Source organism: Aegilops tauschii, chromosome 1 (genome assembly GCF_002575655.3).
Source record: "Aegilops tauschii subsp. strangulata cultivar AL8/78 chromosome 1, Aet v6.0, whole genome shotgun sequence".
In the NCBI taxonomy this organism is placed as follows: domain Eukaryota; kingdom Viridiplantae; phylum Streptophyta; class Magnoliopsida; order Poales; family Poaceae; genus Aegilops; species Aegilops tauschii.
The window spans coordinates 10143031-10170410 of NC_053035.3; the positions used below are offsets into that span (position 1 = coordinate 10143031).

The window sequence follows — 27380 nt, forward strand, 5'->3', positions numbered from 1 at the left end:
ATGTAGCCGGTAGTGTCAGATAGATATACGAGAACTTGTTGTTCGACCAATCTCTCGGAGAAGGAGAGGTGGTCAATATCACTTCTCTCTGTATGCATATGTTCATGACGATCTTCTGTTTCCTTCATTTGCTTACTAGCTAGCGTGTCTAGTCCTCTCCATACGTATATAGTACGTAGCGTCGATCAAACACGGAGATAAGAGAGGACACTTCTCTCTATTAATTAGCTAGCTAACACAATATATGAAACACCTAAATTAACCCCCAACCTCCCCCCCTTTAAAAAAAACAAAAACCCCAGCCCCTGAAATGCTGACGCGTGGATGACAAAAGGCCCTGCCTATTGGTCCCGGTTGATGTCACCAACCGGGACCAAAGGCCCCCCTGCCTGGGTTGGCAGCAGCGGCCACGTGGAGGACCTTCTATCCCGGTTCGTGTAAGAACCGGGACTAAAGGGTTAGGGCGTTAGTAACGACCCTTTAGTCCCGGTTCAAAAACCGGGACAAAAGGCCCTTACCAACCAAGGTAAAAGCCCTTTTTTTACTAGTGCATTAAGAATGTCCCCCTCCACTTGCTTGGAATCTGAAGCCACCAGAAAATTCTTCAGGTGTAGGTCTTACACCAACGATAAGGCCTCCCTGCAAGCCTGCAAGCGATTGCCTCTGACGTTGCCGGGTCATGGATGCCGTAGATAAGCATGTAGGTTTCCCTGGTCGTCGCGACAGACCACCGCTGCCGTACCACCTCTGGATGCCCTCGACACACCTGCATCCACGTGTATTTTCTTTTGAGGGTACTGATACATCAATTTTTTTCTTCTCCCATGAGCATTCTGACTTGACAAAAAAAGAAGGGCTTTCCTATGTGCAGTCCATCGTTGGGCCGGGCTGGATGCACGCGGGCTGTTCCTTGGCGAGCCCAGTCCAGTCCAGTGTGGGGAGAGGGAGTGCGCGTTGAAATTTCAAAGAATGGATGGATGGGGAGAGGAAAAGGGTAGGAATTTCTGCTTGTGGCTCCGCGTCAGCAGGCCGACAGCAGTGTGTGTGTGTCTGCGAGCGAGATCCAGTCCAGAGCGGCAGCAGTTATAGCCAGCGCCTCCCCCACCACCACCACCACCTTCCCCCTCCTCCTCCTCCGATCGCATCTCCTCTCCTCCGTCCTCCCCTCCCGTCGCCCGTCTCAGCCTCCTCCGAGCTCGCTCGCTCGCTCGCTCGCCACGGTAACCAACCTCTCTCTCTCTCTTTCTCTTGGTACCTTGCTGGATCTTGCTGTGCGCCCGCCTCCGGCCGGCCCGAGATCCGGCCCCGCGGCGCCGGATCTGGGCGTGCCGGGCGGAGATCCGGCGGGAACTCGGGCGCTTCACCGTCTTCTTGGGGCCCGCCTTCTTGGAGTTGCTGCCGCTTCTTGGCTGGACCTCCACCGGCTCCGCCCGCGCTGGCCCCCGCGTAGATCCGCGGCGGCTGGGCGTGTTGCTGCTTGCTGGCCGGCGACTGCTCCCGGTTTCCGCAGGCAATCACTTGCGTGCCATCCAGCGCGTCCATTCCCCTGCTGTGTTTGTCCGGCCATTGCGCCTCCACGCTAGCTCCTAGGCATGCAGTTTGTTATTTCCTGTCGGTTCATTGAGGATCACTTCCCTTGTGCAAAAACCAGCAGAGAGGAAAACTATGCTTTTATAAGTATTTTCATTTCAATTTCGTAATAGTCCTTGTCAAGCTGGCCTGAGCTGATGTGGTGCTCACGCCATGGCGTCGGTCATCGTTATGTACCTTTGTGTGAAATCCTAGTTTTACGCCATGCTTCAAGTCAGCACCACCAACCATCACACGTTTATTGTTTTGTTATAAAAATATTGCCTACAAACTATAGCTTAACCCTGCCTGCTGCTGGAGTAGGTAATGCACAAAATGCATTAAAAAAGAGTCTTTGCAAGCCCTTGTTTATTTAACATCCAGTGGTTGCTTTGCAAGCTCTCAGTATGATCGTCTTTCTGTCTTTCTTTCGCTACACTTGGCACATCTGTAGCTGTTCCGTGAAAAAATAAAAGTTGCAACAAGCCATGTGTTTCTCTGTATTAGGGTGACAGTATTGCTCGCCATTAATTATTTAGCGTTCTTGTGCTTCTTGCAGACATTCTGTAGGAAATGGCTGACGGTGAGGACATCCAGCCCCTTGTCTGCGACAATGGAACCGGAATGGTCAAGGTCAGAAACTTTCCCCTAAACTGTTACACATGTCATCTCCTGCATCTGTTAACACATGTCATTTTCTTGTGGTTTATTATCGTCTAGGCTGGTTTCGCTGGAGATGATGCGCCAAGGGCTGTTTTCCCTAGCATAGTTGGTCGCCCTCGGCACACTGGTGTCATGGTAGGGATGGGGCAGAAGGATGCCTATGTCGGTGATGAGGCGCAGTCCAAGAGAGGTATCCTCACCCTCAAGTACCCCATCGAGCACGGTATCGTGAGCAACTGGGATGACATGGAGAAAATCTGGCATCACACCTTCTACAATGAGCTCCGTGTGGCACCTGAGGAGCACCCTGTGTTGCTCACTGAGGCTCCTTTGAACCCAAAAGCCAACAGAGAGAAGATGACCCAGATTATGTTTGAGACTTTCAATGTTCCTGCCATGTACGTCGCAATTCAGGCCGTGCTTTCCCTCTATGCAAGTGGTCGTACTACCGGTATGGACTGTTCCACCTTTTAGTTCGGTGATGCTTTGCCTAGTTAAACTACCTTTATGGTTCTGTTATGCTGCCCTCTTCAACCTTCCATTGTCTAGCTATGATTATGCTTAATGTGGCTTGTGTAATTTGGATGTACTGCAGTAGTGATTGCTGCTTATTTCTTACTGCCCTATTGCATTGGGGAAAACAATTGCAACTAATATATCGAAAAGTTGTTGTGGCTGAAAATTTTCTCTGTTTGCAGGTATCGTTCTCGACTCTGGTGATGGTGTCAGCCACACTGTGCCCATTTACGAAGGATACGCGCTTCCTCATGCCATTCTTCGTTTGGATCTTGCTGGCCGTGATCTCACGGACTCCCTTATGAAGATCCTCACCGAGAGAGGTTACTCCTTCACAACCTCAGCCGAGCGGGAAATTGTAAGGGACATCAAGGAGAAACTTGCGTATGTTGCCCTTGATTATGAACAGGAGCTGGAGACTGCCAAGAACAGCTCCTCAGTTGAGAAGAGCTACGAGCTTCCTGATGGTCAGGTGATCACGATTGGCGCAGAGAGGTTCAGGTGCCCTGAGGTCCTCTTCCAGCCATCCATGATCGGCATGGAGTCTTCTGGAATCCATGAGACAACCTACAACTCCATCATGAAGTGTGACGTGGATATCAGGAAGGACTTGTATGGCAACATTGTGCTCAGTGGTGGCACAACTATGTTCCCAGGTATCGCTGACCGTATGAGCAAGGAGATCACAGCCCTTGCTCCGAGCAGCATGAAGATCAAGGTCGTCGCTCCACCTGAGAGGAAGTACAGTGTCTGGATCGGAGGGTCCATCTTAGCCTCACTCAGCACTTTCCAACAGGTACGCCTCTTGTTCAGCTTTACCTTCTGTAACTCATCTTACCCTTCATTCAAATCAACATCTGAATCATATTATGTGTGACTGGTTGTACCAGATGTGGATATCCAAGGATGAGTACGACGAGTCTGGCCCGGCGATCGTCCACAGGAAGTGCTTCTGATCTCCACGAAACGCTCCGCCGCCGTTATCATCTAGTCTCGGGTTATGTTTGGTTCATTCTTCTAGAAATGTATTGCGTATTTGCAAGCTATGTTTTTTTTCCAGACGTGACGTGAGTACTCTCGGGATATGCCACCTATATACGTGGCGGCTCCATGGTGCAAGTGCAAGTACACTATATCTATGTTTGTGCATTGTCACAGTGTGTTTGTGAGATCAGTTGTCAAACTTGGGTTGGCTTGATTTGTTGTTGGAGTTGTCTGTAATAGCTCATGGTTTTTGCTATGTATTTTTATATCTTATTATTGCTCTAAGGGGAGAATCATGGTAAATTATGGATTTTTTTAAGCTCTCAAAGCGTTATACAGTGGTCATCCATGGACCATTTTCCATGTGATTATCAACTGTTCATCACTGCTTCATAAGGCCTTTAATCTGAAAGTGCTTCAGTTACTTTGATGTTCAGGTTCAGCTGCCTGATGTTACGGACAAAGTGAAAAGCAAATATTACTCCCTCTGTTCCTAAATATGTCTTTTTTGGAGATTTCAATACAGGCTACATACAGATGTATATGGACATGTTCTAGAGTGTACATTCACTCATTTTGCTCCGTATATAGTTCATAATGGAATCTCTAAAAAGACTTGTATTTAGGAACAGAGGGAGTATTTGAATAGTAAGCCAAAAGCAGGACATGTGCATTACAAATGTATTTCATCAAAGAATTACATGTTACGGACAGAAAAAAATTGTCTTTATTAGGAACATTGTGCATTTGCTGACACCTTGAAATAATTTGAGTTCTCGTTCAAAATTTGTATATATTACATGAATGCTTCCTACTAGTTCAAAGCAACAAACCCTCCACTATGTGTGCACTGCTGGGGGCTCATCTTCAGGCTCCTGATGAATATGAGCACCAAATACTTGTTCAGTTGGTTTTGAAACCCTAGTTTCATCGACGCTGCCTAGACCCCGGAAAGGAAAATTCAACTTATTCCTGCATGCTTGTCAAGAACCAGACCGGCGGCTACTTAGCTACTCCGTTTGAAAGCACCAGACAAGGCGTTGTACGCTTCGACACAGCGCCTGAACTTATCCTCTGCTTCAGCCTGAAAAATACACACTTTTGTTGAGAATCAACACCCCTACACAGGTTCTAGCTCAGCATTCGCCCCAGTGTGCCAGAGGTTGTTGCAAAGACAAACCAATGCTGACCTGTGAAGATCCTTGGTGCTTGTCCGGGTGCCACTTGAGAGCCGACGCGCGAAAACTGCAGAAACATAACACCAAGAAAGAAAAATCAATCGGGAGCCTAATTATCAGAATTGTTGCAAATGCTATGGAGATGCTCAAAGACTTACGCGGACTTAATATGATCAAGCTTTAAGGGGCCCAAGGCAGGCAAGCCAAGGGATATTCTGTGGCTTTTCATATCGTCACGACGAGGGGCCTCTTCCTCATCCACATCGCTCTCGTTCCAAACTTTTTCCCTTGATTTGTTCGGTCGAGGCTCCTCCCTCCATTGGAACCCATTAGGAAGGTCATCATCATCCTCCTCCCCGGGCCAGTACCACGTAAAAGATGTCTTGCCGCCAACACTCCCGTAAGGGCTATCGCTGGAATCATCACCATCAAAGTTCCTCCAGTCTATCCCACCTATAAAAAACGTCATGGTGCACTTGTTATTGTCCTCCAAATATACTGAAAATGGTCCTAAAGTAAATGGTGTTTACGCATTTGAAGGTATAAGCTATGGTCCAAAAAGAGTTACAGACTGAACATGCTAGGAATATTAAATAGTTCATATGCATCAAAGTAAATGCTATGATACTACAAACTGAAGCTTATAACAGGATGAACCTTAGCAAGTCAAACACACCGCAGAAAATCACAATCTGGCTAAGAGTTGAAAAATGAATTCTCAGAAGATACCAATGGTCCAATCTGTCACAGAATACCAATGGACTCTTCAAGAGGTTTAGCGGTAGGTTCATATTTGCGCATTTCCACATGCTTTTGGGAATCAGAAGATACAAACTGATCTTGAGTGAAAAGAAGCAATTGGAAGGTAAAGGGTTTGAGAGTAAACTTGCCTCTGCCTTTGCTATACGGATTACTTCCAGGACCGGAGCGTACTTTCGATTTGCCACCAGCTTTCTGCTGCCTCGTTTGTTTACTACTTCTTTCCTGTTGACAATTTTCAGACCAGTTTCAAAGTCTAATCCATTTAATTTTTTTCAAAGAAGGCAATGCTTTCCAAGAAATTAAACAAATGAAGCGACCACTTGGAGTTTTCTATGCATTGTCGCGCATCTGATTTCCCCATTCGCTTGGTGAAACAATGAACAATATGTCACCAGTTACAATTAAAAGAGACCCGCACAGTTTGGTGTATATAAGATTTGATGTTGTAATATTTTTTTTATAATCTTCACAGGTAGATAAATCAGTATGGTGCTGGCATTCGCATACAAGCTCATAAACCAGGAAGTCAAAGAAAAAAAAATCAAAGGAAATGGTTAAAGATACCTGGGAGGGACCGCCATTAAGCAGAATGTTCTTAAGGGCATTCTTCGCGTCGGTGCGCTTTTCTCGGACATTGAACCGAATACGGGGCTGCGCAAGAATAAGTACAGAACCATCGTCAAGCTCACATACCACCCAAATAACTGAATACGCGCAGACGCCGTACTTGGCAAGTGCTCAGGCACTAATTTTTTTCTAGGAAATTAAAGGATCCCCCAATTTCATTTCGAAATTGAGGCAGGCCTCAAATTTGTAGCAGGCCTGAAAAATGCACAGCACAATAAATAGAGCTTCCATTGCTGAAGCGTAGAAACTATACGCCCTAAGCTGACTGTGCTGATGATCCTGCGCAGTAAATATTCCTCTTTTACAGGCTAGCCAGCTCTGCTGGCCTAACTAGTAATCCTAATGGGATTTCGACAGCAAGAAGCAAGAACTGAACTGGATGCGTGGATCGAACTGATTCATCATCATCAGACAAAAAGAAAGAGCGGGGAAAGAGACGCATGGGGTTAGTCAGGGTGGGCGCACCGTGGATTTGGAGAGCGCCGCGGCGGTGGAGTGGAAGGACGCCGCCGCCGCCGCCGCTGCCGCCGCGCCCCTCCGCGCAGCTGCTTGCATCCCGGGAGAAGAGGATGGGAGCGGGAGTGTGGGGGATTTGGCGGCGGCGACGGTGGACTAGGTGAGCTAGGGGAATGGGTAGAGTGAGCCGAGAGGATCCCGTCGGCGTCGCCGGAGATGGCCGGGAGAGGTAGATCAAGGCGTCGGCGTGCTCTGTCTGCACTGAGGGGATTGGTTCGTTTTTTTTCTCTTAGGCATGACGGATTGGTTCTGGGCGCTCGAGCCTGGGCCTTTCTGTCGCGTGGGCCTGCTGCAGTGTATACGTTGCACACCACATGCAAAGTTTTTTTTTTTCATTCTTCTCCACAGCTCAACCCCCCAAGAAAAAGGGGTTCCCTCGAGTTAGGGTTATGTTCCTCTCGCCCGATGCCTCCGGTGACGTTAAGAACATCTCTACTCCTTCTCCGCTTCTCTGATCGGGTTCTGCTGGGCGTCTTGCCCCGGGCTAGGCGAGGATCGGGACGCGAGGCTGTGAGGGTTTTTGCTCCCCATGTTTGGGCGGTAGTTTGGATGGCGTACAGAGGAGAGCATTTGGCTGCTGGAGCCAAGGGGAAGGGGAAGCTTGAGGATATGATGCGAGAGCTGGCCCTAGATCTCGCTGGGCGGCGGCGCGGGGGAGCCAAGGAAGAGAGCAGAGAGAGCGGGCTAGGAAGAGAGAAGGAAGCTGATTGGGGAAAACCCTATTGTCGGTATCAAAACCAGCAGATCTCGGGTAGGGGGCCCGAGCTATATGATCATATCAATGGGTAACAAGAGATAGGAGACACGAAGCTTTTATCCAAATTTGGGCCCTCTCTAAGGAGGTAAAATCCTATGTCATTCTCTTGCTTATATTATGAGTGTATCAAAGTACAAGATTGATTTACCTCGAGATCGTAAGTTATGGTCTAAATCCTAGGGGCAATGGCGATAATGATGAATGTCTGAATGGCCTCCTCTACGGACTAAACCCCCCGGCTTATATAGGCACCAATGGTATCTAGGGTCACACATAGTCGGTTGCCATCTAGGGGTTACATACCGAATCTAATAGACCTTCTTGGAGTACACACCAAGTCCTCGGTGAAGCTCGATATGCACATGTAGAGGCCTCCGGAGTCCGTACTCATCAACGGGCCGTTAGTTCGGCCCATGGAATAGGCCAGCTAGGCCGGGACCCCCTAGTCCAGGACACCATTACCTATGGGTTCTCCCTCACCTCATCCACAACCGAGCCAACAGACACGCACACGGTCCTCCATGCGAAATCTTAGTTTTTCCCTCAACGATGGCATGATAATTTCACCGCGGAAGGCATACATTGTGGCCACGCCGCTAAGAGTGTCTCTAGCAGATGCCTTAAAATCTCGTGCCGTAAAATCGGTTTGCAAGATCCCATAAAACGTTTTTACAGTATGACAATTGTTCTGGCAGAACAGATTTCGTAAAAATAATCATGTCAGATGTGGAGTCCATTAGACAGTAGTTAAATATACAATCATGTCCATGCAAAAAAGCACAAAACACCCTGGAAACAAATTCTAAATTACAATTGGGTGCACCTTGCGGCGTGGAGGAGCTCCTGCGCGGCTGAGGGATGTGCTAGCGGCGGCGGAGGCGCAGTTCGCGGGGGCAACGGGTAGGGAGCTCGTGGGCGACGACAGCAGCAGCTCGGAGGCGGTGGCAGCTCGCGGGGGCACCGACGGTCGATTCCCAGGGCATGGCGGGGCACCAGCAACGGCGGCGAGATGCGGGCTTCTCTATTCAGCTGGAATCGAGCTCGGAAGGCCGTAGCGCCGGCTCCAAGGGAAGCGGTTGGGGCTGAAATTTCCCTCCCGTCAAAAATAGAGGATAGTGTAAAAAGAGGACGAAATCCCGTAGCTATAGAGGAAATGGGCTCGCGGATTCGAGATCCCATAAAAAAAATTCAGGGCGGACGACTTTGAGGGATCTATTCTAGCCGGATTTACGGGCTCTATCTCGTGGTCCGGTTTGCGGGATCTGCTAGAGATGCTCTAACACCGGAAGGCCACAAAGTGCCCTTGATACAGTGTTTTGGTTAACGGCTGATCTCATCCGGGAGTCAGATCCGACGGCCGAAAACGTATCAAGAGGCGCATCCGACATCCGAAGGCCCGGCGCTAGTTGACTCCCACCTCCGCCTGCCGATTCAGGCGGCGCGTCGATGGTGGATGGATGGATCACCATGGCCATGCATGCCGCGACGTGCGGGCGGGCGGGCTCTCCACTCCTCCGCCACCACCACCACCACCCCGCCAAGCACTCCCCTCCCTCCTTCCCCCCACCACCTCTCACCCGCGACTAGGAGGACGCATCGACTCTTCTCCCCCAACGCTCGCCGAGGCATCCACCACCGCCCCTCGCCACCCCGCGCGCGACGGCGTCCTAGATCGGACCGTTCCGATTGTCTCTCGCAGGTAAACAATCCAACGCTACATATTTCTCTCGGGTTCGGGTCGGGCAAAGGCGGCCGGGCTCCTCGGCCGGCAGGCTGCGTGCGTGCATTGGTGGGTGCACGGCCGGAGCCGGTAGCTTCCTCGTTTCCCAAGGCCACTCTGGTCGATGATTGCGCGGTCTTCCTCCTGGTACACCCCTACGTCGTGCCGGCCGGCCGGCATGGGTCGTCCCAAGGACATGGCCCTTAACGTGTTGGACGGAATTCCTGACCCACGTCCGCTGCTTGAAAGATCGTGTACTCCAGCACGGTTTCTTCTCACCCTGCTCCGGATCGGATGCTCTGCTGCCTTTTCTGGGCTCGCGCTAGTTCAAGTAATTAAGTCTGGGAGGAGGAGCTGCATTTTGGCTCGCCCCCAATTGCTGGAGGAAGACAGTTTGGCATAAATGCTGCTGGCTTTTATCTTCTCGCAAAAAATGAGTCTCCACGGCGTTTATTGCACAACTGTAAATTTTTATCAACATGTAACAGTACTACTAGCATTCACGCAAAAAAGAAAAAAGAGTTCTACTAGCAGACTATTTAGGCAGTAATGATAATGAAGCAGAGCACATAACTTTTGTCTGTTAAACTCGTTGAAATTTCTGCCAAAATTCTGCTCTGGAAAAACACAAAATCCAGTGTTATTGCCAAAGCTATCTTGTACGGTAGATAAGTACTTCCTCTGTAACTTTTCATAAGGCTTTTTTAGAGTCCAGGACACCGTAAAAAATCGTCTTATATTAAGTACATAGGGAGTAGCTCGGTCCCTGTAGGCCTTCACAGCATTGGCTTAATCTGGTCAAAACAGCTAACGCGAAACCAGGATAGTTTTTGGGTGGCATACTCTCAAGTCCAGGAGTGATCCTATGGTGGATCTGGAACGGGACAAGCTTTGAGTGGAAAAGGAAGTTCCGTTTTCTGCACTTTTCGCATCACTGTTGTTCTAGCATAATTGTCCTCATCGCATTTCTTAAGCCGAACATATCTGCCGCTGTGCTGCATTAGTCTGTGACATCTCTATTGTTCAAAAGATTCACCATGCTTAATAATGCTTTCAGGGTACCCTGCAATGGATGCGCCAAAGGATGCATCTCCGTCGCCGAAACTGCACACGAGGCTGAGGGTGTGGGAGTTTGCAGACCGTTATGTGTTTGAACCGGTTGATGGCCTTGCCGACCTGTTCCTCTCAATAAGCCGGACCAATGGGTCTATGAACCTAGTGCAAGAGTTGCCACCGCGTGGCCCCTCGGCAAATCCAAAAGTTAGGATAGTGTTTGGTGTGGTAGGAGTGCTCAAACTTGCAGTTGGATCATGCTGTCTGGTCATCACTGACCGTGATTGCGTCGGGTCCTACATGGGACATGCTGTTTTCAAAGTTACAGGACTAAAATTTCTGCCCTGCACTACCGCTTCTTCGGCCGAGCAGGTCTGGCAATTATTAATTTGTTCCCAGTTATGCTGTTTCCATATGTGTATGTCATGTAATCATCGTAGAATGATTCATGTTACCAGAAAAAGATGGAGAGCGAATTTTCAGACCTCCTGGATGCTGCAGAGAGGAGTATAGGCCTGTACTTCTCCTATGAGGCCAACTTGACACTTACGTGGGTATCGCATATGATTCCTTTTTTGTTACATGCATTTTGTCGTTTAATGGTACATGGAGTTTCAAAGAAAACATGTAATTGGCCTAGCAAAATGGATAGCAAATTTTCTCCCAGTTAAACTATATACCAGAATCAATCAATGTAGGCATCCTATGGTCTTATTTTAATTCAGTTCTCGTCATTGCAAGTCCGAATGACTCTTACCTTTATCCCTTCTGTTGCAGTTTACAGAGGCTATATGATCTCGGGGACACGTTCAAAGCACTTCCACTTTGGAAACAGGTTTGTTGCCTTTTACTCATGTAATGCTGGAGCTTGTTACACATGTGACGGCCAATCCTTTTCCCATTATAGAGAGTAATCCACCACTACCTCAGTTTCAAAATGTAAGATATTTTTGTAGGCTTATATTTTGAGATGGAGGTAGTCCATGTGATGCTAGGTAGGAATTTCGACGTTCTCCTTGTTGCATCTTTGGTCAGTAAGTTACACTTATGCTGTATAGAAAATTCATTGTTTTAATGTCTACGGAAAAGTTTGAATGACTGAACAAACTAATCACCATAAACGTAAACTATAATACAAATCTGCACCAAAACAACATGAACTGTAATCGTGGCATGTAACTATGGCTGGCTTTACACTTAGGCTTCAGTATATGGTGTTTCTTTTGATGGTATATGTCTAAAGTGTGTGCTCGTAGTAGTACAGAGCCGATTTTTCCGAATGGTTTCCTTTACTAAATGTTCCTTTCAACATGTGAATACAAACTCTTCTGCACAGACCAATTTACTACATTCTTTGCAGGCAGAACGTAGATTTATGTGGAATGGTTACTTGTTGGAGCCTCTCATTGAGAACAAAGTAAGATTACTTTCTGTTTTGTTTTTGTAATTTCCAGTTTTAAGAATATCAGATCCAATATTTGTAAAGTATTCTGATTCCCTTTTTTTCTTCCTTGACAGCTGGACCAATACTTATTACCGGTCATTCAAGGAAGTATCCTTTGCTCATTGATATACTCCAACACACTACCCAAAATTATCATACCATGCTCACAATCTCCAACACACGAGTTTGACTATGATTTTTTACTTATAATACCTACAAAATTAGTAAAATGGCATATGGCATAAAAGTATTTCGCAAGACAAATACAAGATTGCATGCTCAATCCATGTACTTCCGCATATATATTAGTGGTCGAAGTTTTAGAACCTTGACCACATGTTTACTTATGTGCCTTATATGCTACTATTTACCATATGTCCAACAGAATTGGAACTGTTTTTTTTTTGCGGGAAGAAAACTGATGTTGTAGTAAACATGAAATAGCCTCCAACAGAATAGTGGCATTCGTGTAATTTGCAAACAAAAACGATGGCATAAGCTGAATTGGGTTTGAGAATAGTGGCATTGGTCAAAATTTCCCATTTTATTTGTTAATTGGTGGTTAAAAATAGAGAATTTTCACTGTACGCTTTTTACGACGTCATCTATTTGGAAAACAGATGGAGTATTGCTAGTTTATACTTAAATTACCTATTCGATTATGATTAGTTATATCAATTTGAGTTGCTGTAACTTAACCATATGTCAGGTTTTCAGAATATACATGCAGAAGTTGGATCAGATAAAGTAGTAGTAACCATGATTGCACGCAGGTGCACAAGAAGGATTGGTGAGAGTTCTGAAGCATCAAAATAAGTTTGATAATGAGTTCTTTTCACTATTTTTGAGTTAAACTAATTTCTGTATTTAACCAATTTGTACTTGGCCTTCCGTTTTTAGAAATTGAATACCTTTTGGTTAATTAAAAAATTAAGCGGATGTTGTTAACTGAAGGTACACGGTGTTGGAGACGGGGTGCTGATCCAGAGGGCTATGCAGCAAATTTTGTTGAATCAGAGCAGATAATGCAAACAAAAGGATATACAGCATCCTATGTACAAGTAGGTTTCTAAATAAACAATATGAAAATCACTGGCTAGACTAATAGTTGATTAAATGTTTTTGATTTCTCTTCTCTTTTGGTCTTTTGGTTTCCTTTCTTTTAGTCTGTGTGCTAAAAGTTCTTAAGTGGTACAATGATCTTCACCATGTTCAGATGGTACTGTGTTATTTTTATGTTTTTGGATAACTCGATGAAACTACTATATATTGCAGGTTCGAGGTTCTATGCCTTTTTTGTGGGAGCAGATAGTTGATTTGACATATAAACCTAGTTTTGACATTGTTAGAGTGGAGGAGGCGGTGAGCTCTGTCAATTCTATCTTTATTCTATTTTCCTTCCCTTCAGGGCATTGATATTATTCTAATAAACATTGTTGATTTTTGTACTATAATGCAGCCTTGGCGTAACCATTTTTTTCATCCTAATTTGTGTTGCATCTCTGTTCTGCAGGCTCGTGTGCTTGAGCGACACTATCATGATTTACAAAAGAAATATGGAGCTGTGGTGGGTATTGATCTTGTCAATACAGTAAGTAATGAACTCTTGGACTCACTAAGTGCTAGAATTTTTTGGGTGGTGATCCAGAATAAGGGTGTCTGTTTTACAGTAGCAGATTCAGAACTCCTCATTTAGGAATAATCTTGCATATTTGTTTGGCACATCACCATTGTATCATTGGTTGTGCATATTTCACTTCTTCCAATGGAACTAGTAACTCCGTTCAGCTTGCACCCTATGAATGATCTAGCTATTTTTTGGCGAAAACTCTGTTTACAGATTTGCCTTTCATATTCAAATTCCAGTGTATGAATGTTTGTTGGCCTAATAGTAGATTACTCTGTTTTGCATGTGCATTTACTTGCTTTTCTTATTCCTATATTCAGACTGGTGGTGAAGGCCGCCTCTATGAAAGATATGCAAAATCGATTGAGCCTATTCTCAGTGAAGATATAAGGTGCCATTTTCCACAATTTAGATTTCCCCTATTGTGGTTGTCTGTTCCTAATTGGGCTACGTTGTCTACTTACTGCAGATTCATACATTTCGACTTCCATAAGATATGTGGTCATATTCATTTTGAGCGCCTTTCACAGTTGTATGATCAAATTGAAGATTATCTTAAGAAGCATAAGTACGTTCCTCAGAGATAAGAAATGAAGTTTTACACGTTTTACTGCTTGATGTTAATTTTCTTCGACTACACCTGCTCCTGTTGTTTGTTTCTAGTTTTTACAGTTGTTTAACCTGGATTTCTTTGCCTTGCTACTAAAGTGCTATATTTGATCAATGTATTTGACACGAAAGCAATACTAATGATGATGAGCGTACTATGTTCTTTATTTTTCTTAATTGCTTCCATCTCCATGGTATTACTAATGTTACGGTATAGGTACTTCCTTTTGGATGATCAAGGCAAGAAAATGGCGGGGCAGACTGGCACTGTCAGAACAAATTGTGTCGATTGCTTAGATCGTACTAATGTAACTCAGGTACAAACTCCAGTACAAGGCGGTCATGTTTTTTTTCTTCTTTAACGAAATCTCTCTGTTGTGCCATCATTTATTGTTTATGCTTCATTTGGAATCTATATAGTGTGATATTCTATTTAGATGTGGAAGGCCTATTCATTCTCCTTTTTTTTTCAGTGTTACCTCCTAGATGAATTTTTAGAAGATACAGAAGTTAACACCGAACTTGTTCTAGGTATTTTTATAGAGGGTGTCTAATTATGTATCAATGGGCTCATCTAAGCTAACCACAAACACATATGTGTTTTATCATATATGCAAATTTTAAACTAGCATGAGCTACATCAATTAGCTTGTTTAGGTCGAGCCATATGTTTGGTTTCATGATGGTCTTTGCTAGATTTTTTTTCGTACTGTTGCAGCCAGATTACATGCCTTACTTGCATCTAATTGCAAATCTTATGTCCCACATCAGTCTCAAAGTATTTGTGTGTTGGCCCATCTTTCTCTGACGAGCCATTATTGCATTGACATTTTTAGATATTGCATCTCTTACCTTCCATCTTGACCTGCATTTTTTTTGAGAAAACGATCCGACTTTTTTCATTAAATAAACAAATTACATCACATCAGCATTGCTTAAAGCCTTAAACAGATAGATAAAGATTGCATTTTCTCTGATCTTCTATCTTGATCTGCATACTGAACATTGACAACATCGACAATGCTTAAACAGAGCATGGTTGGAAGAAAAACTCTCGAAAGCCAGCTCCAACAACTAGGTGTTCTTGGTGGTAACGATACAATCAGCAATCACCCAGCTTTCGATGCAGATTACAAAGTTTGTAAGTATTATGTTTGATATTCTGTAACCATGGTTCCTACTTATATTTCCCCTGTATTTGCCTTTGAGCAATGTTGCTGGAACCATTTGCAGTGTGGGCAAATCATGGAGATGCAATAAGCACTCAGTACTCTGGTACTCCTGCTCTGAAGGGAGACTTTGTCCGGTAATCTCTATAAAGTGAATGCATCACTCGGTTGTTTTTTCAAGTGTTTGTAATAAAATTGTTAGCATCCTTATAACCTCGCTTTCATTTGCCCAAATTGGTTTACTAGTAAGTCTGGCACCTTGAGTCACAACTGAGCTGCTATTTTTATTTGATTCAAGGTTTTAAGATGCTGTAACATCTGCTGCAGTAAATCTCCTCCTGTTTCACCTCCAGAATGTCTGCTGTCGAACATAACTGGAAAAAAATGACCTGTAAAACTGAAAAGATCACATAATTTTGAAAGTAATAGCGATGATCTAGACATTGTATTATCTTTTTCTTTTTCACTCTTTTGTGGTCTTTCAGCTTTATGTTCATATATCTATTTTTCATCATTTGATCTTCCAAGGAAATGGCTGTTGTCTATTTTCATTTTGTACTCTTAAGTTGTCCATATTTACAGATTTGGTTTTGTCTATTAGGTATGGGAAACGGACTACTCAGGGAATTCTAAATGATCTGTGGAATGCACTTGCTAGATACTACTTTAACAACTTTGCAGATGGTACTAAGCAGGTATTTATGCTGTCTTAGCATGCATGCAAATTAAGTGAATAGAAAAACAAGTTCACAACGTGGCGGCTTTGTGTTGGAGTTCACTGCCGATGGTTGAAGCAAGTGAGGACAGATTTTAGATCTGATAAAGAATAATGTATAAGTCTTTGATCAGCTAAAATTACAAAGTATTGTACCATTATTATGTCTATAATAAAGGTATATATAGAGAGGCTAGCTAATGGTAAATCAAGTAACTATATCCATAGTTGAGTTAAAATGTGAGAAATAATCATATTTTTATACTTGTAAAAAATAATTTGTATTATACAAAAACATTGAAAAATATGCATTACAAATCAGGCAGGTGGATCGATCTGTGACCTGCATCTTCCAGCCCTTCTCAGATAGAGGTTTGTTTTGGTTGTGTTGTTTCTAGGATGCCATGGACCTTCTTCAAGGACATTACGTATCATCAGTTAGTCGGGACGCCGCGATTCCAAGCAGACCCGGAGTTATGCAGGTGGGTATTATCTGTTTCAGTGGCCAACACTTGTCTATGACATCGCAAGTTTGCAGCGATTGGTTCTAGCATTGCACCGAATGTTATCTTACTTGCACGTTTTCTCCTTTGCAGTCCTTCCGTGCTGCTTTTGCATTGATTTTTTGCGCTGCTATGTTCATGCTTATGTCTCTACGACAAGGTAAAGTTTCTGGCTTCTGAATCTGACACATTTTATGGAATTGACAATGATTACGAAAATCCCACAAACTAAAGCTGACCTATATGGAGAAGTTTAATTCAGTCTTTGTCATCCTTGGTGTATTCTGCCAGAAGTTGTGCTTTATTGACATGTAACTTGATTATGTCGCCTTTGTGGAACCATAATTTGCAGCCCGGAATGATCTTCGCCACTTGGTGGTAGCACTTGTGTGGGCTGGTCTGTGCGTTGGCATTGCACTATTTGTCAAAAAGAACGGTAGGAAGTTCTGCAACCGACCTCGTTTTTACCTGTCACGCAATTGACCGATGCACGAAGGTACCTTTGCATGTATGCCAAGTGATCACGGTAGCTTGTCGCAAGCTCCTTGCAGCATCTTCTATTGTGTGAAGATTTATTCTTAGCATTTTTCTTTCTTTCTGTAGGGCGCTTGCCCTCCCCAATTTTGTATCAAGGTCTATTCTGGCACCCCCGCCTACCTGCAATTTTGTATTTAAATTCTGTCCCTGTCTCACTACGACACGGTTTGTTTAGTTTGACATAATTGTAAATCCCATTGTGATACGATAGCAATGAATTGATGCACATGCACTAGTATTTGAAATATCTAGCTCCAGCCATTATTATTCTTCATATACTTTCTTCCCACAGAAGGAATTAATTTTAATCAATTAAGGCCTTTCTATTTCCCATTTATCCTTTAATATTTCCAATGATAGAATGGATGTTAATTATCACCAAATACCCTTTTCTTTTCTTTTCTTTTCTTTGGCAATAATTGTCATTTCTGGATATCATGGCCGGAAATGAATTTTGTAGAGTTTGTCTGGTCCTTCCAGTTTCTCTTGCTGCAAAGAACGAAGCCGACAGTGGGGTTTAGTTTTTCTTTTTCTTTTTGGCAACTAGCCACTATTCTGCAGAAGGTTTACACCAATTTCTACCGTTGTATATTCAGTGTAACAGGTGAGTAGGAATCGAGATTTCTCATATGTTATTCCGAAAGTCTGAAAATACCGGAGAAAAATACAGTAGGATCTGCATCTTCTGATGAAAATCTAAAATTTGAACAATCAATCAAACCAGGTTCACTGCTGCAATTTGCATGTTAGATGTGAGAGCAGCTAGTGCCATGACCACAACATATATGTCTCGAATATTTTCCAACTTGCCAACATGTACAATAAGTGAAGTGATAATGTTTCAACCCATGCATGCATATGCTCCAATAATGTTTCTAACTTCAAAAAGAAAAAGAAAAAGGGGTACCTATAGTTTCTTTTACTCATTTTTTCCGACATGGTGCGATGGAGCGCTTGGCGCCTTAGGATCAAAGAGAAACTTGCCAACACCGAAAATTCTTCACTCCACCACACAAAGGGAGACAAAACCCCTCCTTATGTCCATACAATCACTGCATTGCCATTACCAAACACCCGCTAGTTTAGGAGAGAACTCTGAGTTATAAGGCTCCATATGCAGTACTATACTAAATATAGACCATCCGATCCATTTCTAGAATAGAAGAACATATAGTACCGTCGAAACATATGACTTCATATCATACACACACCGTCTTATGTTGTGGACTGTACAAGTTGAATATGACAATATTTCCACTACCAAAGAGGCAACATATATAGATATATATGAATAGGGCATACAAGTGCCAAGATCCAAATTATTACAAGGAGAGACCACTTGATCCAACATCATCACATCGGAAGTCTCAAATAGTCTGAGTACAGACAAAACTCAATGATGCCTAAGAGGCGGAAGCATAAAGCAACGGTCCCATCCGATTGGTTTCAGGCTGCAGGCGAAGTCTCGCTAGTCTACTCATCGTTGTCGGGGTACTCCAAGTAGGAATGTCATGTCTTAGCATCTCAGGTATATTTGTGACTTGCACATATTGTTGTTGTGGCAAAGGTGAGTACTTTGGGGACTCAGCAAGTTCATCATCAAAGGTACTAGAACTAATAATACTTATAGGTGTGGTAGAGGTGAAGCTGCAGCAAGCGACTAAGCAATATAGTACACTTACAGTTTTTGGATTTAAGATGAGAAAGCATACATGAAGGGGATCGCAAGCTAATCGTATATTCACCTGCCTACACATTCATAACACTACCTTGTCCTCCCCTTCTGATTAACCCCTCAAAAAAGAGGCAACTGAGGCACACACACGTTGGCAAATTTTAGTTAAGTTGGTGGTGACACATAAGTAGTGAACTCGAGACTTCCGGATATGTTGGTGCCTCTGGTTATGAAAACAACATATAGTCCGATAAGGACTAATGTTCCAAGAAATCTGCAATATGATATTATGCATATGATGACATGCCTTTTCTCCCCCAAAATCCCTCTAATGGTTTATAAGTGAATTTGATTAATGAATTTTTTTAGTACTGGTTATTGTCAACTTTTGTTTCCTACTTCATCAAAACTATGTTATTCAAAAGTTATAGAACCATTTTTATTGAATTGTTAAGTGATTCCATTAATGACTTAAATTTATCATTACTTACTATCTATTTTTTATTAATTGAACTTTTTAATATTTAAGTTGACCGAAATTAATGGTACTATTTTTATTAAATCCAGAGAATTATTTAAAAAGATACTCATTTTTATATGATTTTTGAAATCTTTTCAGTATTTGAATTTTATCCATTTATTTAATTTATGTTTTAATAAAACCAAACAGACTGTGGACTGTTTTGGCCCATCTGGCCCCTTTGGGCTCGGTCCAAAAGGTCCATCAGAGGCAGCCTACTATACTTCCACCATGTTTACATTTAAAAAAAGTTAATGGATACATGACAATTACCTTTTCCTTGAGTACTTCAATTTCTTAAAATTTGTTGAAGTATGTGTGGATTGCCCAACCTTCTCCGTCTGTTTGGACTTTTGGTTCTATTGGTTGGTGCATGAAACTTAGGCGGTGTTCGGCAGTCATCCGCGGAGCGGGCTTTAATCAACTCTGCAAATTATGGCCTTAATCAACTGGATTGCCACTCCGCTCCAGCGCGGAGCCGCGGAGCGGAGGGAATACGAATGCGGCCTTAATATGGTCTCAAAGACAAGAAGTCTTCATTTCCAGTCGGTTTTCACCATTGAAAAAAAAGCTTGCCTTCTTTCTTTCCACGTTTAGGCAAAAGAAGGCAAGCTTTCATTCTCAGACATGCATGGCATGCATGAATTGGTGAGGTGGGAGGCTGCAAGGAGATCAACTATTTACGTATATAGGATTAACAGAAAATTGTATGACACATTTACATCTAATTTCTGCCCAGGAAGGCAAAAGAATCTTAAAGGGTTTCATTTTTTCTCTGTGCTTAATGTTCCAAGCTGTTTATCATTCTGCAAATTCAAATGCAGCCAGGCAGCTACAGAAGAAAAATGTTGAGAAGACTAGGCGCAGTAAGCTGTCATGATAGGAATTAGGCTAGCCAGCCCTATTAATCACATACATGTGCTCCAGTTTTTCAGTATAAAATCATTGCATGTGCAGTCAGGATCATATACGGTAGTACCTGCGCATAGAATTGATATAGCTCACATTGTAACGTCAGTAACATATGTAACTGGAACTGGTTTGTTGCGTATGTATCAGACGATGAAAACTCATATAGTGTACAAAGTATGATACTTGAAGGAAGCATACCCTTCTATAATTGCAATGTCATGGCTCATGGTCCTACATAATCTGCTTCTCATACATAATTATGTCATAAGATTTCTAAACTCATATTAGTCGCATTCTACTTTCGATCACATATTAGATTTGTTGGATCATTAAGATGTTTGTATAAATTCAGGAACTGTTTTTGTTCCATATCAACTTTATGAGCTTAGTATTTATCTGTTGTAGTTATTGTTGATACGTTTTTGACTAAGCAACATCTACATAATATTATTAGCCAAAACTTGTAGAGAATGTATGTTTACACTCATTGTGTGGCATAGGTCAAGGATATAATGTATCATATTTATACAACTGCGAAGGAAAGCCTCAAAATCATCTCACCTTCAGAGATGAAACTTCTGAAGTACCTACTGAATATTGAAGATCCCGAAGAGAGATTTTCTGCTCTCGCGACTGCTTTCTCTCCAGGAGATGAGCACGAAGTCAAGGACGAAGATGCTCTTTACACGTAAGAATGGAAGATATTTATGTAAAAGTTCAATCGTTTCATTGGCTGCAACATCATTTTGTCCATGCAGTATAATATGTTGGCATATTTATTGCGTCGGATGCATCTAGTTTTTCTTGTCATTCGTCATGTCATAAGTATTTGAGTTGATTGGAGTAGTCAGTTGGGAATGTTGATTCTGTCCTTAGCATTCTTCACTGAACTAGTACTTACTATATAATGACATGTAAGCATTGAGTTGACTTGTCTAATTTCCACCCCCATAAAAAATGTTGCCATTGGGATGTATGAAGTTGATAGAAACTTTTTAATATCTTCAGACTGAACTATTGCCTATCAAGTTTTAATGTGAGAGTTATATTTAAAGAAACTGACTTCATAATTCTTGCCTAATTAGTCATTGTTCAGGATTGAATGAGCGCTGCATTGTACCTTTGGGTTCCTGCTTATCCAAAAAACGACAATGATTTGACACAATGAATGCTAAATGGACCAGGATAATATTATGTTGACCTCATGTTGATGCATTAAATATGCATAAGATAAATAATGCGAGGAATGTATTACATGGAAAATACTGGAGCATGTATGTTGTTCCATCTTGAGCACCACACACAAACTGGTCGCTAAGAGGGTGCCAATGTTTTTGTTACAATAATGTTGGTTCATGTAACTTAAGGTGCTTATCGTAATCTCTATGCATTTTACCCAGACCTGCTAATTAGACATCACCATTTATGCAGAACTCCCAATGAACTACACAAGTGGATGAAAATGGTGCTCGATTCGTACCATCAACAAGGAGGAGACGGATTTCATGGATGCCAGAAGGATGAGTGACCTGGTTATCATCCAGCGAATGATTCTTCTCAAAGGGATGGTCGAGGAAGAATACATGAAGCAATACATAAACCCCGAGGACCAAGAATCAGAGGACAGGGAAGAACCAGAATTTTGAGCCTGCAACACCCATGAATCATTGATGCTTGTAGCCGAATATTGAAGATAAGATGTTTTGTAGGGTGCCAGTGCTAGTGTTGGTCTTATGAAGTTACAGCCTTGCAGATAGATAGGTAGTAGGTACCCTGCAGCAAGGTAGGGTTTAGCTAGAACCTATGCTTTTTCATTACACTGATTACACATTCTTAGGTGATACAAGCAATAGCAAACTTCGGTGCAGGCAGTCAATATTTCATAGTCGATAGGGTTGCGTGTAGTCAAAATTTCGTCGTCGATCTTTTAGTGCAAGCGTGTCGTCAGAAATTATTGGAATTTTGCTGTGGACATGCTTCGACCTGGTGTGGTTACTGCTAGGTCGGTGAAGTTTGATTTTCATTTAGACTAACAAAATAAGATTCAAGTTTGTATAACACGTGGACCATATTATCTGACATAAAAATGACACACACAACTAGCATTAATCTGGTCAAATCTGAATCTTAGAATTGATGGACGCTTGGTACAAATTCCTTTTTTTTTCTGAGAAATCTCGTCATCATTATTGACTCAAAACGATGTTCATATGTACAGTAGTTGGATCATGGGGATGACTCAACCAAATATGATGACCATTATGTAAAGAACTAGCATATTTTGCGAGATTGTGAGCTTCAAAATTACTTTGGTAAATGTTTGGTGCCCACTGGCCGGCTAAGATTTAGCCGGCCGCCCAACACGCACACGTCGGCCCCATCACCACTTTATCTCCACCCTTATCTCTACTAGAAAACGACATGGACCACTCATTCATCATCTCCTACCCCCCGATTTCCTTTTTCCTCAGCCTCTTCTCTTCCCATGGCAACAAGGAACAAGCCGTCTCCTGTCAATCCACACATCCGTGGGGTTGTGGTCTCTCGTTCTGCGACAGACAAAAAGGTTGTAATCGGCTAACCGGCAAGATTTTCAGGGGGTGACCACGGCGGGCGGCTGCAACCCGGTGAGCGGATGACGATGCTGGAACCAGCAGCTGGTTTTGCTACAACCGACGAAGCAGGAGCTGGAACCGCATCTCGTTTTGCTGCAACCAAGAGCGGAGCAGTTCGTTTTGCTGTAACTGAGAGCGGAGCAGCTAGTTTTGCTACAACCGACGAAGCAGGAGCTGGAACCAGCATTTCGTTTTGCTGCAACCAAGAGTGGAGAAGTTCATTTTGCTGTAACCGAGAGCGGAGCATCTAGTTTTGCTACAACCGGCGAAGCAGGAGCTGGAACCAGCATCTCGTTTTGCTGCAACCAAGAGCGGAGCAGTTCATTTTACTGTAACTGAGAGTGGAGCAGCTAGTTTTGCTACAACCTGCGAAGCAGGAGCTGGAACCAGCATCTCATTTTGCTGCAACGAAGAGCGGAGCAGTTCGTTTTGCTGTAACCGAGAGCGGAGCAGCTAGTTTTGCTACAACCGGCGAAGCAGGAGATGGAACCAGCATCTCATTTTGCTGCAACCGAGAGCGGAGCAGTTCCTTTTGCTGTAACCGAGAGCGGAGCAGCTAGTTTTGCTACAACCCGCGAAGCAGGAGATGGAACCAGCATCTCGTTTTGCTGCAACCGAGAGCAGAGCTAGGACCAGCAGCTAGTTTTGCTACAACTGTCAGCATATGAAGTTACAACCGGCTATGGAGAAGCTGGAACTAGCTGCGAGCGTGTGTGTTGATGGTTGTTGGCTACGGTGGACGAGGCGTCGCCGCCGCTTTTTTTATGTCTAGGGGCTGGACAGTTGCTGGAACCGGTGTCGGCATACGATAATCTATGGGGCAAGAGACATGCCCCTTCCTAGGCTCGATGGATGGCGATCGCAGCACACAAAGAGCAATACTCAACCTACGATCAGCACATAGAGATTTACCCAGCTTCGGGCCGCAAAGGATGCGTAATACTCTACTCCTGCTTTGGTGGATTAAGTTTGTAAAAGGCCCTGTTTATAGAGAGTGCATCCCTTGCCGACAAGGAGCTTCGAGGGCGCAACTAGCTAACAGGAGCTGAATCCCTCTAAACGTTGCAATGGCCCTCCTTTATAGCTCAAGGGGGTCACCACAATGGCAAAATGGTAAATTACATGCTAACGGTAGCTACAAAGCTATCGTACCTAACCCTGACCGTATAGGACAAATGCGTTTAATGCGCCGCTAGGTGTATTGCTCTGCTTGATGCCGGGAAGGAGTCCTGTCCCGTCCGCACCGCTTGGCTCATCTACCTCTTATTACCTTGACACGCACTTAGGCGCGTGTCAATAAAGGTAATTCTCTAGAGGTGGACAGCCACGCAGCCTTATAGCTTCTACCTACCCACTTGCGTGCCCGCCATCTGTCAAGAGGTTGTTGATGTGGAGTGGTGGCACGGAGCTCGGCCTGCCGGCTCTGTCCTTGCCGGCTATGTGGAGTCCTTGTTCTAGGGAAGTCATGCTTCCTTTTAATCTTGGTCTTGAAGCGATATTAGTACTTCTTGATGACCTGCTTGGAGGTCTTCTTCATGGTGTTCATCCACCATGCCTTGGGTATATTGGGATGAGTTCACCTTCTGGCTTGCTTTTCCTGGCGCGGAGGCTGCAACTTGCCACTGCGTGATCAGGGGTATGAACACCCTTTGTTCACTATACCGACAGGAGACCCAGGGCTTGGGCCAGACGTGCGTGGACAACGCTTGAATAGGCTAGGCCCATTAATCACGCACAGGCAAGTGTGTGAAGAATGATAACTGCTACCAATTCCTTTTTACCGTTGCTAATGGTAACGGATCCTTGCATTTAATGCGGGATCATGGTGTAGGAGATATGCCCTAGAGGCAATAATAAATGATATTATTTATCTCCGAGTTCACAATTATGTTTATGTTCCATGCTATAACTGCAATGATTCTCGAGTCTGCAATATCCACAAGGCTCGGAGGAAGACTCATATGCACGTGTGGAATAATAAACGATAAGAAGTATTCCTAGTCTGGCCTCTAAGACTAGCTCAAGTGTTGCATGATGATTCTGTTTTCCTGATCATGGGCATGTCTATGCCAGCAATTTTGAGGGCACAATGTTAAGAGAACATTTGTGTTGAATCAACCCGGATTGATGTTATGCTATGAGATTCATTCGTCACAAGTTTATTGGTACATAACACAGAGATGGTTAACGTTTGCATGATTCCTTAGATCATGAGAGTATCGAGTTTCTTCATGCTTGCTTCATGAACTTTGGGGTTTGTTAAACGTCATCCGTAAATGGGTGGCTATTACGGCGGCTTACGGGTTCATGGAAAAGTTTGTCAAGTAACTTGATAGCTCAAGATTGGGATTTGCTCCTGCGACGATGGAGAGGTATCTCTGGGCCCTCTCGGTGTTACGGTATCCATCATCTTCTGGCCAGACACTTTGTGATTTGATCATGGGGATGCCGGAACACGATAACGAGAAAAGAGAACAATACCGGTAACGAGGTAACTAGCATAGTGGACAAGTTGTTGATCCACGGGAATGCCAACATGTCTCACCTCGGGTATTTGTAACATATCGCGAAGCAACAGGAATAGCACACGGCAACTGGAGGTTCACTCGAATATTTATTCGTGTGGGTATAGGGGTCAATATGGGTGTCCACGGCTCCGATGTTGATCATTGATCGGAAGGGGTTCCGGGTCATGTCTATACTTCACCGAACCTGTAGGGTCACACGCTTAAGGGTCATCTATCTGCTGAATACTAGACAGGGAGTCTGAGAGAAAATTACCAAAAAAGTTTCGGACACCGCAAAGTTTCGGACAGCGGAATCGTACCGCAGAGAGAGGTCACCGGATGAGTTTCGGTGAAACCAAAAAAAAGTTGTTTCGGGGTATGCCATTAAGTCAAAATGGTTTCGGCACATGCCTGATAATTCTTGGAGGGTGCCAGAATCATTCTGGAAACTTTTTGGAATTTTCAGAAATAGAAACCGAAAATGTTTCGGAGCTGCTAGTACCGCTTTGGCTGTTTTTCGCCGATGAAATTCACTAATCTGAAATTGTTTCAGAACGAATCCAAAATCATTTTAGTGGGTACTAGAATTATTCTAAGACCCACAGAAATATTTTTGGATTTAGTGGACGCGAAAAATTGTCTTCATGAATAGTGAAAACGCATTCTTGTTTGCTTTTCGCAGATGAAAATCACTAAACCGAAATTGTTTCGGAACGCGTTGAAAATTATTTTAGTGGGTACTGGAAATGTTCTGAGCCCACATAAATATTTTCAGTTCGAACGGACGATGAAAAATGTCGTCATGAATAGTGAAAGTGTTTTTTTGCTTGGCTTCTTGGAGAAGCCACCTTGAGGGCCTTTTTGGTATTTCCCCCTTGGCTTCTTGGAGAAGCCACCCTTGGGCTTGGCCTATAAATAGGGGTGGAGGGGGCTGCCTAAAGGATCATCCCTTCTCACATACAAGTGCCATGCATGATCTGGCTTCTCTCTCCCTCCCAGCGAAACAGTTTCGTAGAGCCGAAAGGCTGTCTGGGTTCCGGTGGGAACTAGTTCTGGACGGCGAAGCCCTGCCGGATAGATGACACCGTATGTGTGCAACTCTGTAGAGAGATCGTAGTTTCGGGCTTAGTTCGTGAGTGCCTCCTGAAGGGCTGTCCGTGTGACCGTCCGAGTTTTGAAGGTCCTCCCGAAGGGCTGTCCGAGTGATCGTTCGAGTTTCGAAGGTCCTCCCGAAGGGCTGTCCGCGACACCGTCCGGGGGGCTGTTCGACCGCCTCCCGGAGGGCTGTCTGAGGAGCAGATGAGGGTATACATCCTCGCGGTTGGGAGGTTGTAAATCCTAGCTGCGGGGATTTGCACCGCCGATCGTCATCGACTCTACTTCCCGCTGCGCTACGAGTCGGTAACGAAAAAGATCAAACCATGTATGCAGTCTCCATAGTGGTCCTGGGCTGGTGCATAGGTCGGAATTTTTTTGTTTTCTGCTGCGTTACCCTACACATGGGGCGATGGAACAAGGCGTAAGTGGGGATTGTGCGCCTGAAAAGGAGTGCCACATACAGCGCGGTGAAGAACTAGCCCCCGCGCCTTTGATAACCCACAAGTATAGGGGATTGCGATAGTCTTCGAGGGTAGTATTTCATCCAAATTTATTGATTCGACACAAGGGGAGACAAAGAATATTTATGAGCCTTAGCAGTTGAGTTGTCAATTGAACCACACATGGGAAATTATATTTCTGCAGCAAAGTGTTTAGTAGCACAGTAGTATGATAGTTTTGATAGTAGCGGTAAAAGTAGCAATAGTAATAGGAACAACAATAGTAGTAATTTAGCATAGATCAATATGAGAAAAGTGTAGGCATTGGACCAGTGACGGATATTTGTGTTTGATGACATTCATCATTTTACAGTCACAACCTAGAGCGATACACAATAGTTCCAATTCATCAATGTAATGTAGGCCTGTATTCCATATATAGTCAGACGTGCTTATAATAAGAACTTGCATCACATCTTCTGTCCTTCCCTCCCGTGGGAACGGGAAAATCTAAGGGATATTAAGGCTTCCTTTTAATAGAGAACCGGAACAAAGCATTAACACATAGTGAATACATAAACTCCTCATACTACGGTAATCACCTAAAAGAATCATGTAATAGGTGCATAAAACTTGCAAGATAGGATCAAGAACTCAAATATAC

The 27380-nt window shown here is 43.7% G+C and overlaps 3 protein-coding genes across 3 annotated transcripts; 2 read left to right on the forward strand and 1 right to left on the reverse strand.

The window, feature by feature from the left end:
* Positions 1 to 994: 994 nt before the first annotated feature.
* On the forward strand, positions 995 to 4051 carry LOC109765605 (actin-97). The gene is made up of 5 exons (XM_020324393.4): positions 995 to 1220; positions 2129 to 2202; positions 2290 to 2683; positions 2931 to 3544; positions 3639 to 4051. The coding sequence occupies exons 2-5, from the start codon at positions 2143 to 2145 to the stop codon at positions 3702 to 3704; spliced, it is 1134 nt and encodes a 377-aa protein (XP_020179982.1). The 5' UTR covers positions 995 to 1220; positions 2129 to 2142; the 3' UTR covers positions 3705 to 4051.
* A 385-nt stretch (positions 4052 to 4436) lies between these two features.
* LOC109765606 (uncharacterized) lies at positions 4437 to 7087 on the reverse strand. The gene is made up of 6 exons (XM_020324394.4): positions 6765 to 7087; positions 6237 to 6323; positions 5801 to 5894; positions 5069 to 5363; positions 4923 to 4977; positions 4437 to 4816 (listed from the first exon to the last, which is right to left on the reverse strand). The coding sequence occupies exons 1-6, from the start codon at positions 6852 to 6854 to the stop codon at positions 4739 to 4741; spliced, it is 699 nt and encodes a 232-aa protein (XP_020179983.1). The 5' UTR covers positions 6855 to 7087; the 3' UTR covers positions 4437 to 4738.
* Positions 7088 to 9158: 2071 nt separating this feature from the next.
* On the forward strand, positions 9159 to 17196 carry LOC109765607 (phosphoinositide phosphatase SAC7). Its single transcript, XM_020324396.3, has 20 exons — positions 9159 to 9271; positions 10350 to 10717; positions 10804 to 10895; positions 11123 to 11180; positions 11706 to 11762; positions 11864 to 11897; positions 12499 to 12579; positions 12744 to 12850; positions 13065 to 13151; positions 13303 to 13380; positions 13737 to 13807; positions 13886 to 13984; positions 14243 to 14342; positions 15058 to 15166; positions 15259 to 15331; positions 15796 to 15889; positions 16308 to 16391; positions 16506 to 16572; positions 16765 to 16908; positions 17016 to 17196. Exons 2-19 carry the CDS (start codon positions 10361 to 10363, stop codon positions 16893 to 16895), a joined length of 1779 nt encoding a protein of 592 aa, XP_020179985.1. The 5' UTR covers positions 9159 to 9271; positions 10350 to 10360; the 3' UTR covers positions 16896 to 16908; positions 17016 to 17196.
* The last annotated feature ends 10184 nt before the right edge of the window (positions 17197 to 27380 follow it).